The following is a 16,260-nucleotide window of genomic DNA, read 5'->3' on the forward strand; positions in this document are numbered from 1 at the left end:
TAAATAGGATGCAGAAGTTTCATCACCTTTCCCTAAAAACACAGTTAACAAAATAACTACACATTATAATATACTGTAAATAATACTTGACTTAAACAATGATGTAAAATCAATCATGTCTATTGCACTCATTTAAATTTAATTACCCCATAGAAGCCCAAATCAGCCTTTTGTCCCTTTATTTGTGCTTTTAACCGTAATAATATGAACACTGCTGGGTCTGTCATTGGCTATTAATTGTGACACTTGTCCAGGTACGTTCCTGATCATCTCACATTATACATTCTCATAAAAAAGGTAGTAAATTGTCACTGTAATATAAAAATTGGAGGAGGATTTGTTGAGGATTCTTTGAGTTTGTAATATCCTGTTTAGGAATTGTCCATTTGGCACAGAGAAGACCATCTATGGCTCTGTTAGTTGATTGAGAAATGCAGGTTGCAAAAAGGAAGTTATTGAGAGAGGCTTTTCACACCAAGACTGACTAATGACACTTTTACCACAGAAGGAGAGCCATGAAGCCAAGAATGTCTCTCGGGTTTAGAGCACAGGTCGCTTCACATTTAACTCTCTATGGTGGCTTTGTGCAGTAGTGGGTCCATCTCTGGCCATATCTCTCTCCACTGATTTCCCTGTTGTGTTATTGCAGTTACCACAAAAAAAGAAAACAAAAAAAAAAAACCCTCACAGCCATGAAACAAGTGCATGAAGATCTGTAGGGATACAAATCTGCAAACTATGCATCTACTTGGCTCTTTGGCTTCTGCTACACAATAGTATTTTGGTAGACCTCCTGAAATCAAAGCAATGCAAAGAAGCAGTTAAAGAGATAAACTTCACCAGCCAGGATGTGAGTCATGTGCATGCTAAATCTGCCCAGCTAACTCTTACAAAGAGAGAGAGAGAGAGAAAAAAAAAAAACAAGAAGAGGAACAAGAAAGGCTCTAGCAAGCTGACAAAACAACAAGAGAAGGCAGGGCTGAGTGGAGGCTTACAGAGAAAAGACGGCATCACAGAAGTTACATGTTATCTTAACCAGTGCAGCCCCTTTAATGTAGAGGCAGCGCACGTTTTGCACGCCAGTGCATGTGTAGGGGGGGCTTCTACAGGGGGCTGCAGAAAGAGCAGAGGCAGCAGTTCAGAAAGTTCAGAGCGAGCGAATGCCCTCTGATCAGTGGCAATAAGTGGAGGGATGCCAACCTCACAAACAAGGCACAGAAACCACAAACAAGGAGGGACCACCGCCTGGCATTTGGAGCCTCACCCTTTGTCAGGGGAAAGAGGCAAAACACCAGACAATGCAAAGGTCAACAGAAGCAGCTGCTGCAGTGTCACAAGGATGATGGCAACAGAAGCCTGCTGCAACATGGATGATACGCTTCGGCTGGGTCTTTGCAAATGCACGCCTGAAATGCGGAGTTTAGTACGTGCACTTATAACATTAATGCACGATTTCATTTCTTTGTTTTGTGTTTTGCAAAATAGCAGCAGCAGCTACAGTAACAAGATCAACAACAACGACAACAACAACATCAACAACAACAGTAAAAATAAAGAAGGTTTTAGGCAAATAAACATGTTATTTATTTTGGCAATAAGTATGGTTGTGCTAGAAAAAACACTGCGCAGCTGACAGTAAATGCAAATAAATGTGAATTACAGTAAGAAGATTTCATTTGAGCTGGTTTAAAGCGCAATGTTTGGCTCCAGACTTCTCCTGCATGCCTCCAGCCATCACACAGACGTATTACATTCCATCTCCAGCACACTTGCTTTTACAAATTAAAGTATTTGCCAAATTAGTCAAACCATATATTGGAATGACACTGGTAAATGATACTGGGTTTCCATGAAGACAGCTGTGGGAATGGTTTGAACACATTGAGTTGTAAAGTCAGAGCCTTATTGTAATTAATAATATTAAATGTGCTTATTTTAGCATTAGTTATAATTTTTTTTCTGAAAAAATAAACTCTTACTTCCCAGATAAATAGCTTTTTTAAATCAAGTGTCTAAAACCTGTGCACAGTAGTATGTAATATATAATATATAATATATATATACATGCACAGGGTGAGTCAAACGTCACAGGACATTTATTATTTTATTATTGACTTTTATCTCTGGGGTCATCTCAAACAAATTGTGTATGCTGAGAAAATCCACAACAAACACCACCTTCAGCATGACAAATAGGATAAGAAATCAAATCAGATAAACCGGTGTCCTGTGACTTTTGACTCACCCTGTGTATATATATATATATATATATATATATATATATATATAGTCAAAGGTTTGGGTGACCCTGGTGGTCTAATGACATATTTTGTTGAGTTTCTATGTAGACGCACATTCTCTACAGAGAACACATTTGTGCACGTTTACTATTTATTTGCTGACAATATTTTATGTGTAACATAAACATATTATATACCTATATACATACTGTTTATGTATAAACAGAACATATTTAAGTTTGTTCTCTGTAGAGAATGTGTTTTAATTGCCTGGGGTGTTCAAACTTTTGCTTAAAATGGTATCTGGAATATATGCACTCTACTATCAGACACATGAATGGACAGAATAATCGATAGAATTATGTGTCTACCATGTGGTTGGGTTCATATTTGGTCAATCAATTTGTGTCAATCAATCAATCAGTCAATCAATCTGAATGCAATGTAGTAATACAGCGCTTTCATTTTCAAAGCACTTCAAAACTTCAAATTAATTTATTTTCATACTTGAAAATAATGGGAAGAAAAATGGAAGACATTGTAAAACCCAGTGTTTAACCCAAAAGGGCCTCAACATGGCCAATATCATAAAATTGCTTAAATCTGAATAGTGTCCTAGAAATTGTGCAAAATCTTAAATATTTCTTCCGCATTTTACTTCAGAATTCAAGTAATTGAAGTTTCCAAGTTGAAACTAAAATAAATAAATAAACAAAATCCCACAATTTCAATGTGATCTCAGCCTTTGGGTCCCACTGCAGGTATGTATGTATGTTCGTATGTAGGTAGACAGATTAAAATCTACTGGAAAAATGTTTCTAAACTGCCATAACTTTTGTACAGACCTCATTTAAGCTTATTTTCCCCCCAGTATCTTAACCTCTGCAAATAAACAGTAAGTGTGCAATAAAATGAGAAGAACTGTGTTCTGTGCTGAGCATGTTCACTCACTTATACTCACTTATACTCAAGAAGATCACTCAGAAAATCAGCAAATAAGTACATGTGACTGGGAAAACCAAAGTTTTGCATACAACCATAGACAGAAGTAAGGTTGATCAAAAAAGTAGTTTAATCAAAAATAACAAACGCTGCCCTCCTCGTCCCGCAGTACTTAATTAGAGCCCCTCAGTGATGATGGTCTGCTTTTGGACCACATTCTCACACAGCAAGAACAGAAACCCAGAACAAACCAGGCATGCAGTGTCACAATATAATGTGGACAGTGTGTCTGACGGTCCTGCAAGAGTAAAGAAATGAGTTTTTTAGTGTAATTACAATCTCTGCATGGTCTTGCAGAAGCAAAATATTATTAAGCACTATCTATATTCACCACACACACACACATTTACACACCCACCCACCCACGCAGCAACTGATGATTATCATGTTGAAACATGTCTATTGTGCAAATGAGGGAAAACAGAAGAGGACAGACACAAGCTTTGAGTTTAAAGGTATTTAATGCAGAAAAGTTCATGCTTTAAAAACCAACACCTTACAGCACAAGTTCCTTCTGAATGTCGATAGACTAAGAAATAACAACAGTATTTCTGTGAACCCTTTTCAAGGGTTGCTCTTAAAAATCCCTTTCAATCAGTTCATTAAGATGCCGGTTTTTTAAAGGCATCTTGGCAACACAGTACCTGAGAAAGCCCAAAAGTTTCAATACACAGGAAAAAAAAAACAAGAAAAGATAAACCCAGTTCAACATCTGTACCAAAATATACTGTATTTCATTCATACATAGTCACTATATATATAAAAATACACTGCAAATCCTCGTTTTGCTGTTTGTAAGGCCCACAGTAAATAAGCATGTTTTAAAAAAAACACTTTCCTTTCACAAAAAATATATATATTTACAAATATAGCAACCCCATACACATGAACGTAAATAACCTAGACTTTGAGTGCCATTGATTTAACTTCAAGTACGCTCCCGAAGTGTGGACTCACTGAACGAACACTTTCGTTTTTTTACGGTGTGCTCTTGCAGCTGTAAACATAGTCTTTACGACAATGATTCTTTTACGTCCTTCTTTTTGTCTTTTTGATCCTTTTTCCGTTCGTTCATTTTGTAATCTTTTGGGAAAAAAGCCAGCGTGTACAATACGTAACGAGCGAGGAAACCAGCATGACGAGCTTTTTTCGAGTTTTCTCCAAACTCTTTTTACATGTATCTACAACATGAACAGCTACAGTGGATGAAAGAACATCGAAACAAAATTACACATGAAACACGTACAGTTACTATCAAATGTTCGGATGTTTTTGTTTGTTTTGTTCATTACTGACTTTGAATACTTTGTGTTTGTGCATGAAAAAAAAAAAAAAGGCACACAAAACTTCTGAAACTGGACATTAGGCTTCGTACATAAAAGTATCTTCAATCAGTGCTAGGACTTGGTTTTTAAGACCTTTTCCTCGTAACCTTTAAAGGAGAAATTCACAGTTTTCACCCATAATCCACAAAGCAAAGGGGGTAAAAGGCCAAACAGCGGCGAGATCAACACTGAGCACCATACATGCTTGCAAAAGTGGGGAAAAAAAAAAACAAAAGTGCAAAGCTTTTTCAGCACTGAAAAACAGGCAACGGTTAGGCTACACAGTGGGGTTGCCCTCACAGGGAAATCAAACCAAGTTGAAAATGAAACCTTAGTGAAGGCGTTTGTGCCTAAAATCTCCATTAAAGCTCAATTAAGGCAAAATGTAGACCTCCACACTCTGTAGAATTCTGTATAATTGACATCGGACCTTTTCATATTCAACACATTAGTACAGTTTGAACACCCTCTGTCAAATTATGCTTTGTTGATTTTCTATCAGATCCTCAAACCTGATCCTTACATTTTCTGCTCGTTTTTGGGCAGAAGTTCTATTCATTTGCTGAGTTTAACATATTGGAAAAAAAAAAAAAAACATAAAATATAAAATGTGCCATTTTGTTATTATTATTTTTTTTATATTTATGTGTTAAATTCAGTTCACTTATCTTCACTTTCAACTATATTTTGAGCAGGCGTGCCCAAATTTTTGTATGCGACTGCATATAAGCATATATCCTAGCATTATAATCACTAAAATTATGGAATAATTCAATCTATAATATGGATTATTACCAAAACTATTACAGAGAGGTCAATTATGCATAAAGATGAATAAATATTGTTGAATATTTTCTAACATTGTGCACATAGATGTGCATGGCAAGCTTCTGTGACATTAAATTGAAAACAATGAAAAGTAGATGAATGCTAGGATAGCATTAGTTTATTAATAGTAGAAACAGTTAATACTTCAGTATAGAAAGGCATTATAATGCCACTGTATTGCTTTAATTAAGCCTTATCAAGCTGGCTTCTAATTAACTGGCTGCTTATTAATACGTTATTAAGCAGCAACTAACTATCTTACCTAAGCAACGAGCCTATGGTGTGCTTACTTTCTTTTCATTCATATTAATATTTCAATAATAAATCAACAGTTAGCTCTAACTGACCCTATAAACTGACCCACTATTCTGAATCGAAGTATACGCGTCTCCACAATAGTAACTTTACAGGACAAGGCAAAAATGTTCTTAACTTTTAATGTAAATTAATGTTGAGGTTTTATTCCAAGCTATTTTTTGAGCACTTCTTCCAGTCCATTCATTATGAAATTATCATACAACGTAAAGGACAGATGCTGTGGTCAAATGATGTAGAAAAATAAAAATCAGAAAACATTAAGTTGCATGATTTTTTATTTGTTTATAAGGTATGCTAAATTGTAATCTTGCTTTTAGTTGACATCTGGCTTGTTGGATTTCATTTAATTAGATTAAGATGTGTAATGCACAAACAAAAATCTAAATTCTGTGTAATTACTGCTTAATAAAGTAGTAATACATAGGTAATAAGCAGCCACTGGCTTGATAAGGCTTAAAAGAGCATTACAAAGGCACCATAATGTCTCCTATGCTGACGTGTAATCTAACGGTTTAATCTGACCTTTTCCACCGTCCAAATGCATCATTGTATCTGTTCACTACAAGAGCATACTGTACAGTACTGTCAGTTTAGGGAAACTCTGCTTATTTGAGAAAAATAAGCAGTTTCTTTTTTTTTAATTTTTTTGAGAAAAAAAACGGTCAATTCAAACCTGAGGCCAAGAGGAAATAAAGGGTAAACCACAAGGCATTAGATTAGGAGACTGTGAGCAATCAGGCTAATACAAAAACCAGAGCAGAGCTTTGTATAACCAGCATAGCCAGTGCTTCAGAATAAAGTGCAAGCTGTAATTTGCTCCCTAAAGACTGTTTACAAGGATGCGCTACACTGCATATGCTATCTACATACATTTGATGGATCATTAACAAGGGACCAGCCGAGGCATCGTGCTACCGATGCAAAAACTAAAAGAAAAGAAAAGAAAAAAGCCTCGTAAAGGCATGCTGCAGACTGCTGCTTTCTTGAGGTGCTTTAGGAGGACATACGATGAGCAATCAGACTTACTGTGCACAACCATTTGCAAAAAAAAAAAAAAAAAAACTGCCCTACATCAAACCGTAGGAGTGTTTTGATCCAGATTGTCATCAGCTCCTCGTGCACGATCGCTGCCTAACTGCTTTTTAATGTGGTTACAAGGCTACAAGACAGTGCCATCACATGGAGTCCTGGTAGTACAAGCACCACGAGCACGAGGATGAGTGTGAACCTGCACATACTCACAGTTAAAAACATAGTAATAACAATAAAAAAACTATAATGCTAAGCTTTAATTCAACCGCACTTCCTGGTCACTATGTCTGATGGGCAAATGGTACAAAGCGGACATGTCCAAACACACTTATGAGAAGCTAAATCATATCATTAGAAATGTCGCCAAGGCACTGAGAAACCACAGCAGCAAAAGAAAAAAAAAAGAAAGAAAGAAAAGGAAAAAAGCTGTAAAATGATGAGCGTCTCTTGTCCCATATTCCCCTGATAGTCCCCTGTGTGCGGCTTTGTTCGGGATACCCTTGTATGGCGACATCTCTAAAATCTGCAGTCGTCCTATAACAGTCCGTAAAACAGGAACGACAGCATGCAACGACGATGCAAAAAAAGAAAACCTTCATAACTTTCCAGGAAATATAGCTGCTCTGTTTTCAATGGTGCACTAAAGATAAAAAGTAATAATGTCAAAGAGTGAGTGTGCCTAGGCAAAGAAAAAAGGAAAAAAAAAATTCACCTTATCTTTCACATCATGCGCAAACTCATACATGCCCTCACCCAAATATATAACCTTCAGAAAAAAAAAAAAAAGTACCCCCTTAAACTCCAGACTTGCATTCCTCTCTTGTAACTACGTCCCTTATATATTAATTACATAGTAGTTACTGAATAATTCATAGTAGTTACTGAATAATTCATAGTAGTTACTGAATAATTCATAGTAGTTATAGGATAATAAACCTCAAGATCAAGAACTGAGTAATAAGCCTAAAGTTTAAGGGGTTAACTGCAGGACCTAAACCTTCATATATTTGCTAAATGCTGCCAACGTGACGCTTACAGCTGCCTTCCCTCCGCCCCATCTTGGGAGATGACTCCACACCGTTTTCCGATGTCCAGGTCACGATCCTGGACTATGACTGGCCGTGTGTGTGTGTGGTGTGTATCCTGGCCTGTTCCTAACGAAAGGTGTGCACTCCACGGACGATGTGCGAGGAGAACTCATAGCGATCCTTGCTGCAGTGGCCACAGATGTTGCACTCCAGTGGGTCCCTGTAGCCGTGGCAACCCATGTGGATGGTGTACATGACGTGATCGAGGAAAAGCACTCTGCAGTGCTCGCACTGGAAGGCCCTCAGCTCTTGGCCCTCACGGCCAAAAACACGCACCCCTGTGTCCCGGACCACTGGACGCCCGGCTTCAGCCACCCGCGGCTCCTCTCGGGGCACAAAGTGACCTGGACTGACCCGAATCGACCTGCTGTGGTTGACCAGCTTTTCTTGAGGGCTGCTGCGGGCCGAATCAGCTGAATCCTGGCCACTGTTGTTTCCGGGGGAGCCCTCACGACCTGGCTGGGGGTTTTTGGGCCTGACCAGAGAGATGGCGCCATTGGTGGGGACAGGAAATTCCGTTGGTGGGGGCAGTTGGGGTATGGGGAGTGCCTCGCGGCTGCTGGGCCGGTCCAGCCGAGGGCCAATGGGATAGACGGGGTGAAATAAGGGGTTCACCATGGGAACCACCTCTGCCATGGAGAGTTGAGGGTGAGGGACTACAGGCCGCAGGGTGTCGCCCAGATAGGTCATAGCGTTACTGATAGCCTGGTCCATTATATGGGCTTGCATCATCTCAGCCTCCTTTTCATACTTCAGGTCGAAGTTTATGTCAGGGTAGGTGTAGCGCATCATCTTCTCCCCTTCAGAACACAAGGAGAGCAGAAAATAGCAGTTTTTCTAATTGTAAGTTTCACAAAGCCTGAAAAAACAGTCTTTCTTTAGGACCACAGGTCTTTTTGAAGACCACTTGCTAATGCTTAATCCTACATTGATTTTGCATGTTGCTTAATTTTTAAGCTAATGATAAAGCTTCAGCCTCAAGGCTCTTTCTACATGAATGCTATCTTATTATGGAAAATTCAATTTTATTTTAAACATGTGATTTGTATAAAAATGTCACAAATAATTTTGTAATTTTTGACCATTTTGCAGGCAGGGCAGGCATATTATGACTGTTGGTACAGAATCCTGTTATGTCCATTTTTTTCCATTTTTAAACTAAGCAGCCAAAATGGTCCAAAACTACTTTGAGTAAAACTGAGATACATCATCTTCCACTAAAGACAATATTTTTCTCCATCTTCTGTAACTTTACTGCTGCGGAGATACAACTTTTCCTTCCAACGATATGTTGTGCGCACCAAAACATCTGCCAACCACTGCTCAATATTACAACACACAATAATATTCTGATACTCTGTTGCGTTTCCAATATGCTGAAACTAATTCCTGTATCTGACGCATATTGGCAGATAAAGCGATTCTGATTCTGATGAATCAAACCTCAACTGCGCGTAGTTTCTGGGGAAATTCTCAAATATCAAAATTTCAGGGTTTGGATTATGTTTTTCGTATGTTTTCATCTCTGTTATTTTTGTGCACACGTGTTTTTTTTGGTCTGAATAAATGGTGGAAAGCCCCATGTGGAGAGCAGGGTGAGAGAATTTAACCCCTGCATAACGTGGAAGTGGTGAGGTGTTGCGCGTCACTCGATTAAAGCAATGGCAGCGTTACAGGTGTGAAAAAACCACAGGGGGGGAAAAACATCTCCAGCCTGTAGCGAATTTGGCGCACTCGCTTTCACTTTACTGCAGGGTTTGGATTTAGCAACCGCACTGCAAATAACATCACACAAAATTATGCATCACTTTGTGTACACTGTGTTCCAGCCCTTTATTACACAAATGGGTTTATCAACAGTACAGTAGGGGGGATTCAAGTGGTATAGACAACATGCTTCGAGTCATCACGCTTACATATTTTCCACTTTAAATGATCAATTTGGAAGTGTAACCTCACACCTGTTGCGGTGCCTTGTCTATTTCTTTTTACCATTATGATGGCTGCTTGAAGAGGAAACACGGCATTTGTGGTTATATTTAGCAATCAGTTCTCATTTTGAGTAAGGCTACAGTATTTCCATCCGTGGGGTTGTTACTCACAAGCGCTGTCTTTGTTGTAATATGATTGTGTGTGCGTTATTAGCAGAATGCTTGCTGTGTGTCAGGTCAACCGCATTTACTGCAGGGGTTAAATTGGGACACATTGCACCTTTGGTTTACGTCGACAGCGAGCAGAGCTGAGCCTCAATATTACAGTGGATATCATTCTGAATGTAGCCTTTGTGGAATCTATTAAACTATTCCATGTGGTAAATCATGCTGACAGATAAACTCTATTCAGCTCCACTCTGCCATAGCGCCACTGCCCCCCACGCCCCCCACCCCCCCACCCCTGCCCCCCTCCCCCGGCGTCTACCGTTTCATTTGTTTTTTTGATGCTGTGTGTTTGCGATCTTCTGAAGTTTCTCTCATTCTGCTGATTTTCACAATCACGCAAGTACATTTTCAAACCTTCCTGTTCTTTGGTTTGTCAACTTCCTATATAAATTACTTCATTATGGAGGTTAAAGCTGTTGTTTTTTTTTTTTTTTAGTTTTGTTGCTTTTCCTGCTTTAATGTTCCATGAAAACTAACTCCAAAGCATTCCACTGTATCCTGTACAGTGTCCTCCACAAATATCTGCACCTCTGGTGATCATGAGCAAAATGAGCTGCAAAAATATTCTTAATTACTTAGGATGTTGGATCTTTCATTCAAAATATTAGCAAAAAATCTAGTACAAAAAAGGTATAATGTTTGAAAGAATCTTGTCATGAAAAGAATATTTTCCTTAAACCTGTGTGCTACAATTATTGGCACCCCTTCAAATATTTATACATTAGAATGTGCTATAAACGGTTCTGCATAGTAGAACCATCAACAGTTCTATTGTAACAAGCTTGACATAATAACAACAGCAGAAAACGTTTTGGTGCTGTATTGAATCCTTTTCAGAAAGGTTCTATATAGAACCATATACAGCACATTCTCCATCAATCCTTTCCCAATGCAAAGAACCCTTTGATAATGCAAAGGGCTCTGTGAGTGTTCATGGTTCTATATAGAACCATTTTCTTAAAAATGTGTAAAGGAAGCTCATTCTCATTTATATGTTATGTTTTAAAGTTCACTTGAGCAATTCAAAACGCTTAAATGGTCAGCTGTGACTTCCTGATGCATTTGGGATGTATATAATATGAAACACAGGCAAGACTGGAGAAAAAAGCACTCATGTGCAACAAAGTAGCAAATGGCTACAAGCTACACAGCTAAACAGTTGAAAAGCCTGTTTCCACTATCAGGGCAATAATTAAGAAGTTTAAAACAACTGGAGATGTTATGAATCTGCCAGTAAGAGGTTGTATGTCCATACTGACCCCATGAAAAGTAAGGAGGCTGGTTTGACAAAGAATCTCAAAGGTTCACAGATGGGGAACTGCAGACATTAGTTAGGTCTTGGCGTCACATCGTTTCCCAAACTACAATCAGACACCACCTATATAACCACATGTTTTTTGGGAGGTTGCCAGAAGAAAGCCTCTGCTATTAAGAACCAACAAACTCAAGCTCCTACAGTTTGGCAAATGTTACTGGAACTTGGGGGAATGTGTTCTGTGATCAGATGAGATCAAAATAGATGTTTATGGCAACAAACACCAGAGGTGTATTTGGTGTGGACCCAAAGATGCCATGCGGAAAAGTCGCTCATCCTCACTGCAAAGTATAGTAGTGGACCTGTGATGCTGTGGGCTGTTTTTCTTACAAAGGCCCTGGACCTGTTTTTTTTTTTCTTTCCAAATACACGGTATCACAAACTCTACCAGGTCCCAGCAGAAATAAAATCAAAAGTTGACTGCCTCAGCCAGGAAGCTTAAACTGGGCCAGTATCTTCCAGTAGGACAGCGACCCAAAGTAAGCCACAAAACCAACACAAAAATGGTTCATCGACCACAGAATTAAGGTTTTTTCATGGTTACCCCAGTCCCCTGACTAAAACCCCTTAGAAAACTTGTGGGATGAGTTTAAAGGGAGACTCCACAGTGTGGACCCCAGAATCTGAAGGATCTGTAGAGGCTCTGTATGGAGGAATGGTCTCAGATCCTTTGCTTCTGTATGTGTTCTCCAGTCTCATTAAGCATATAGGAGAAGACTCAGAGCTGTTGTCTTTGCAAAGGGAGGCCACAGAAGGGGTGCCAATATTTGTGGCACACCCAGATTTAAGAAAAATCATTTTATTCACGAAAAAGTTTGATTTTTAGTAATGCTTTGAATGAAAGAACAAAAGGATCAACATAAAAGAAGTTTATGGCTGTAAAAGTTTTTTACAGCCTGTTTTGCTCATGTTTACCAGGGGTGCCAGTATTAGCCTGAACATAGGCAGCAAAAACACTAGCCAGTTCAGACATGGCTTGATAGAATAGACCTATTTCATGTAAATAATGAAGTTGGTATAATAAAGTACTTGTTGAAGTTGATGGTTAATGACTTGAGTAACCTCGCTGCTTTCAGAACAAAAACTCTTGGCCCAAAAATTATAAATTTACAGGCAAAGGAAAAACTTACTTTTTACCAAGTAATTTTAGGCATTTTCTTCTGTAAATCTACACTGAGAAATATATAAATTTCCCCCCCATTTCCACCCACTAGTTAGGACTTCCCCAACTCCCCCCAGTTACACAATACCACCAGTGCTAGGAGAGCAAAATCTAGTACAGGCTTCGTCTGTATCCTGTGAAACACCACTGCACCTTTTAATGTTAATTGCCACTAATGCAACATCACTGGACAGCTGAAAGTGCTCAGAAAAGAGCCAATCATTAGATGGGAGGACCATCCTACCCATCCAGAGAGAGTGAAGCCAATTGTGCTCTCTCAGCCACAGCTGTATTTCACCCGGGGATCAAACCCGCGATCGCCGGACGATCGAGAACTATATAGGAATTATGTATAATAGCACAGACTATTCAATATTGCTCCTACATTGTTGACACCCAAGGAATTAGGGCTTCCCTACCTTCTACATTTCAATATAACCCCTGTCATACTCACCCACAAACTTCTGAGGCGTGGTGCTCTTCCTCTTGGCCACACTGGCCTGCAGCCTTTCGATGACCGGCGGCCTGTCGAATGACACAGCTCCAGTCGGCTCTCCCAGAGGCCTCTGATCCTTAGGACCCTCTCCTGGGGGTCAAACAGAGTGCTGGGATTAGAAATGCCAAACAGTGAGCCAGTATGCTTTGAACTAACACATGATTTCAGTGCTTCTAAGCTCAGAACATTGCTGCCGAATACAAAATAGAAACTGAACAAACTGTAGACGCTCAGTTATCACTGGGAATTTGTAACACTGCTTAAATGTAATCATACAGTTACATAAAGAACTTGTCATTCAGTTTACATTCTGTATCAACATGCTGAAGTCAGAACTTCTGACTTCTTTCTGCTTTGATTTTGAGAAAAGGCCTATACACAGAGGTGTTGTTAGCTTCTTATCTGAAGCTGCCTGTAACTGAGTTTCGTTTGCTACACATATTGCCTTCATCTTTCATCTGTTCAAGGATGAAAAGAATAAAAAAGTAAGGACATGAATGCACCCACATGATGGTATTTACAATTACATCAAATTTATGCTCTGCTTGTATCTGATAAACTGTCAAATGTGGTGTACGGTAGCTCGGCATGCTGTAGCTTCACCACAGCACAACACAGGTTTATCTGAGCTCAGAGAAACTTTACTGGTGCAAGTTCTACTGATAAATTCTCTAATCTGAGTGGGTTCATTTTTTTTATACTACTTTTGCTTCAACATCCTCACTAAAACTAGAAGCTAGTGTTAGCTTAGCAAGAAGGCCTCTACAGCTGTACATAAAACCCACCAGGTACATTCTGCTACTGTGCTGCCAGCTTCTACAGATTGCATGGCTATGTGCTTGATTTTATACACCTGTTAGCAATGGGTGTTGTTGAAACATTTGAATTCAACAATTAGGAAAAGTGTCCACATATTTGTGACCACATAGTGTGTTTATCTTTCTAGTCATGCTTTCTTTCTTAGATGCTGCATGATAATTTGAATATGCTACTTAACGTTAATTCATTTTGTTGGGTGAAAATAAACAATGTGACTTAAAAGGGGATATATTCTGTATTTTTCTTTTATTTTTTCCTCAAAAGAAGACAGTGTTTATGTGGGTTGTACCAAAACCAGTCAGAATTATTAATATATGAACATTTCCAGCATCTTTTTAAGCCCTCGGCTCTGAGAAATGTCGAATCAGCCCTATAAAATGAATGGGACACAATGAAGACTGTGTTTCCTGGGGAACTAATGGTAGATTTAAACAAAGGTTAAACAACGGTACGTTTAAGAACGCCAATGTTAATATAGTAAAACAAACTCTTCTGTTCCAAAAAATGAGGTTTTTAAAACATGCTCTCTAAGAGGAGACTGGTGATGCACTTGCTGGAAGAAACCTTGAGAACTGGTGGAGATACCACGTCTTACTCAGCTTACGTCAAGAAGTTGTGACCCACTCACCTGCATATGGGCCTGGGTTGGGGGCGGAGTCCATTCCAAGACTTTGCAAGTAATTATGGCACCTCTCTTTGTGCTCCTCCAATGACGTACGCTGTTTGTAGCTCCTCCCACAGTAGTTACACTTGTGCGGTTTACCCACTAAAAAAGAGAGGACATCAAAGGAAAGAATTGCATCTATTAGTAAGGAGGTGACGCGAGTCATTCAGACTGTATGCACAATTGGAGTTTCGATCTTTGAGTGAGTAACCAAGAGAGTGGGCCCTTTCTCACGATGATGCAATCCAGTGTGAGATGGCCTCAGCAGAAAAAAAGAGTATGCTTAAGATGGAATAATCCCACACAGAAACAAAACACTACACACTAAACGCAAACGAGGCTGGCTTCCTCCGCAAGGTTGGCGTAAGAAGTGTATGGAGATATATTCTAGTACTCTAAGCTGTCACACAACCAGGCGTAAAGTAACTGGCAGGAAAATCAGTGCTATGGAACGAAGATGCGTTATGTTTGGGTGAGACACACGGGTTTGTTTTTATACAATGTGAGGACGTGGAGTCACATGCCCCATATGTATTGTATGTAAGTACTAAAATATAATAACAATATTTCATATTTTACTGTAAAGTTTTTTGCAGCTTTTAAACTTAATGTAAGTAAGCTGGATACCTTGAAATTTTGAGTTCACTGTACATGTAACATTAAGTTAACAGATAAATACTTTGTGCTTTACATTTATTAACTTATTATTTGAAATTCAGTGAACTCAACACTTCAAGTTAACCCAGTTACTTGCTTTTTACATTTAAAACTGGATCATTGTTTAGTTGGGACAGTATTTGAAATAGAAATAAAAATACAAAGTAGTGACATGCAAATCCACTTAAACCTGTACAAAACAATACAAAAATATATGCTTTACCCTATGAACTATGATGGAAGCTATGCTCATTCCCAAAAAAGGAGAACAGTTTTGGACAGGAGAATGTGTACCAGTGTGTTACATTACCTTTCCTTTTAACAACACTTCATTTGCACATTATCTGCAGACAGAAGGCACCAACTGGTCCAGTTTTAAAAGCGGAATGCCTTCCTGTTATACAAGTCATAGCAACAGTGTCTTCACAGATATTCAAGTTACACAAAACAACAGCCCAAAGGTTTTGAACTTTATGCTGGTAACACTCTGGCTAGTCCTTCTTTCAGATTGTCTATTTCCATAAAGAAAAACAAATCTGAAAAGTTGTCTCGTCAGACCTCAATACAAGTTTCCACTCCGCATCAGTCCTTTTCAGATGAACTCAAGCTCTGAGAAGATGGTGGTATTTCTGGACATTGTTGACATGCACAGTACAGTAGATTAAAGGGCATTTGTAGATGCAGCGACTGACGGTGTTTATTGACAATGGTTTGTCAAAGAAGTCCTGAGCTCATGTAGTGATTTCCAATACAGAAGCATGCAGGTTTATAATGAAGTGCCATCTGAAGTACAGAAGGTCACAGGCATTCAGTTGCGGTTTTCAGCTGTGTTTCTTCAGATTCTTTGACTTCTTTTGAATTTATATCATGCACCATTTATGATACAATCCCTATACCTATTTAATATAATACAGGATATAATCTACTATAATACTTATATGATACCTAAAAGCCTTGCAGTCCCTGGCTGAGGAATGTTATTCATAAACTGTGGGATTATTTACTGATGCATTTTCGGCCAAGTAGTGAGCTTAAATGATCCTTCCTCATGAAATCCCTTTCCTGGAGACTTTGCTTATATCTATGCATGATTGCATCATCTGTTTAAGATGTTTTTGAACATGTAAGTGCCTTACAATGCTCCTGTCCCATTTT

At 38.9% G+C, this 16,260-nt stretch overlaps 1 protein-coding gene across 3 annotated transcripts in view; it reads right to left on the reverse strand.

Moving 5' to 3' along the window:
• Window positions 1–3,684: 3,684 nt before the first annotated feature.
• ikzf2 (IKAROS family zinc finger 2) overlaps window positions 3,685–16,260 on the reverse strand; it is a 58,372-nt gene continuing 45,796 nt past the window's right edge. For all 3 annotated transcript variants that reach the window (XM_037539032.1, XM_017707320.2, XM_017707322.2), the window contains exons 6-8: window positions 14,413–14,550; window positions 12,924–13,055; window positions 3,685–8,633 (exon numbers count right to left, since the gene is read on the reverse strand). In XM_037539032.1, coding sequence (XP_037394929.1) covers window positions 7,900–8,633; window positions 12,924–13,055; window positions 14,413–14,550 — 1,004 coding nt within the window. In that variant the 3' untranslated portion in view covers window positions 3,685–7,899. The remainder of the gene's footprint in view (window positions 8,634–12,923; window positions 13,056–14,412; window positions 14,551–16,260) is intronic.

Source organism: Pygocentrus nattereri, chromosome 6 (genome assembly GCF_015220715.1).
Source record: "Pygocentrus nattereri isolate fPygNat1 chromosome 6, fPygNat1.pri, whole genome shotgun sequence".
Taxonomy (NCBI): domain Eukaryota; kingdom Metazoa; phylum Chordata; class Actinopteri; order Characiformes; family Serrasalmidae; genus Pygocentrus; species Pygocentrus nattereri.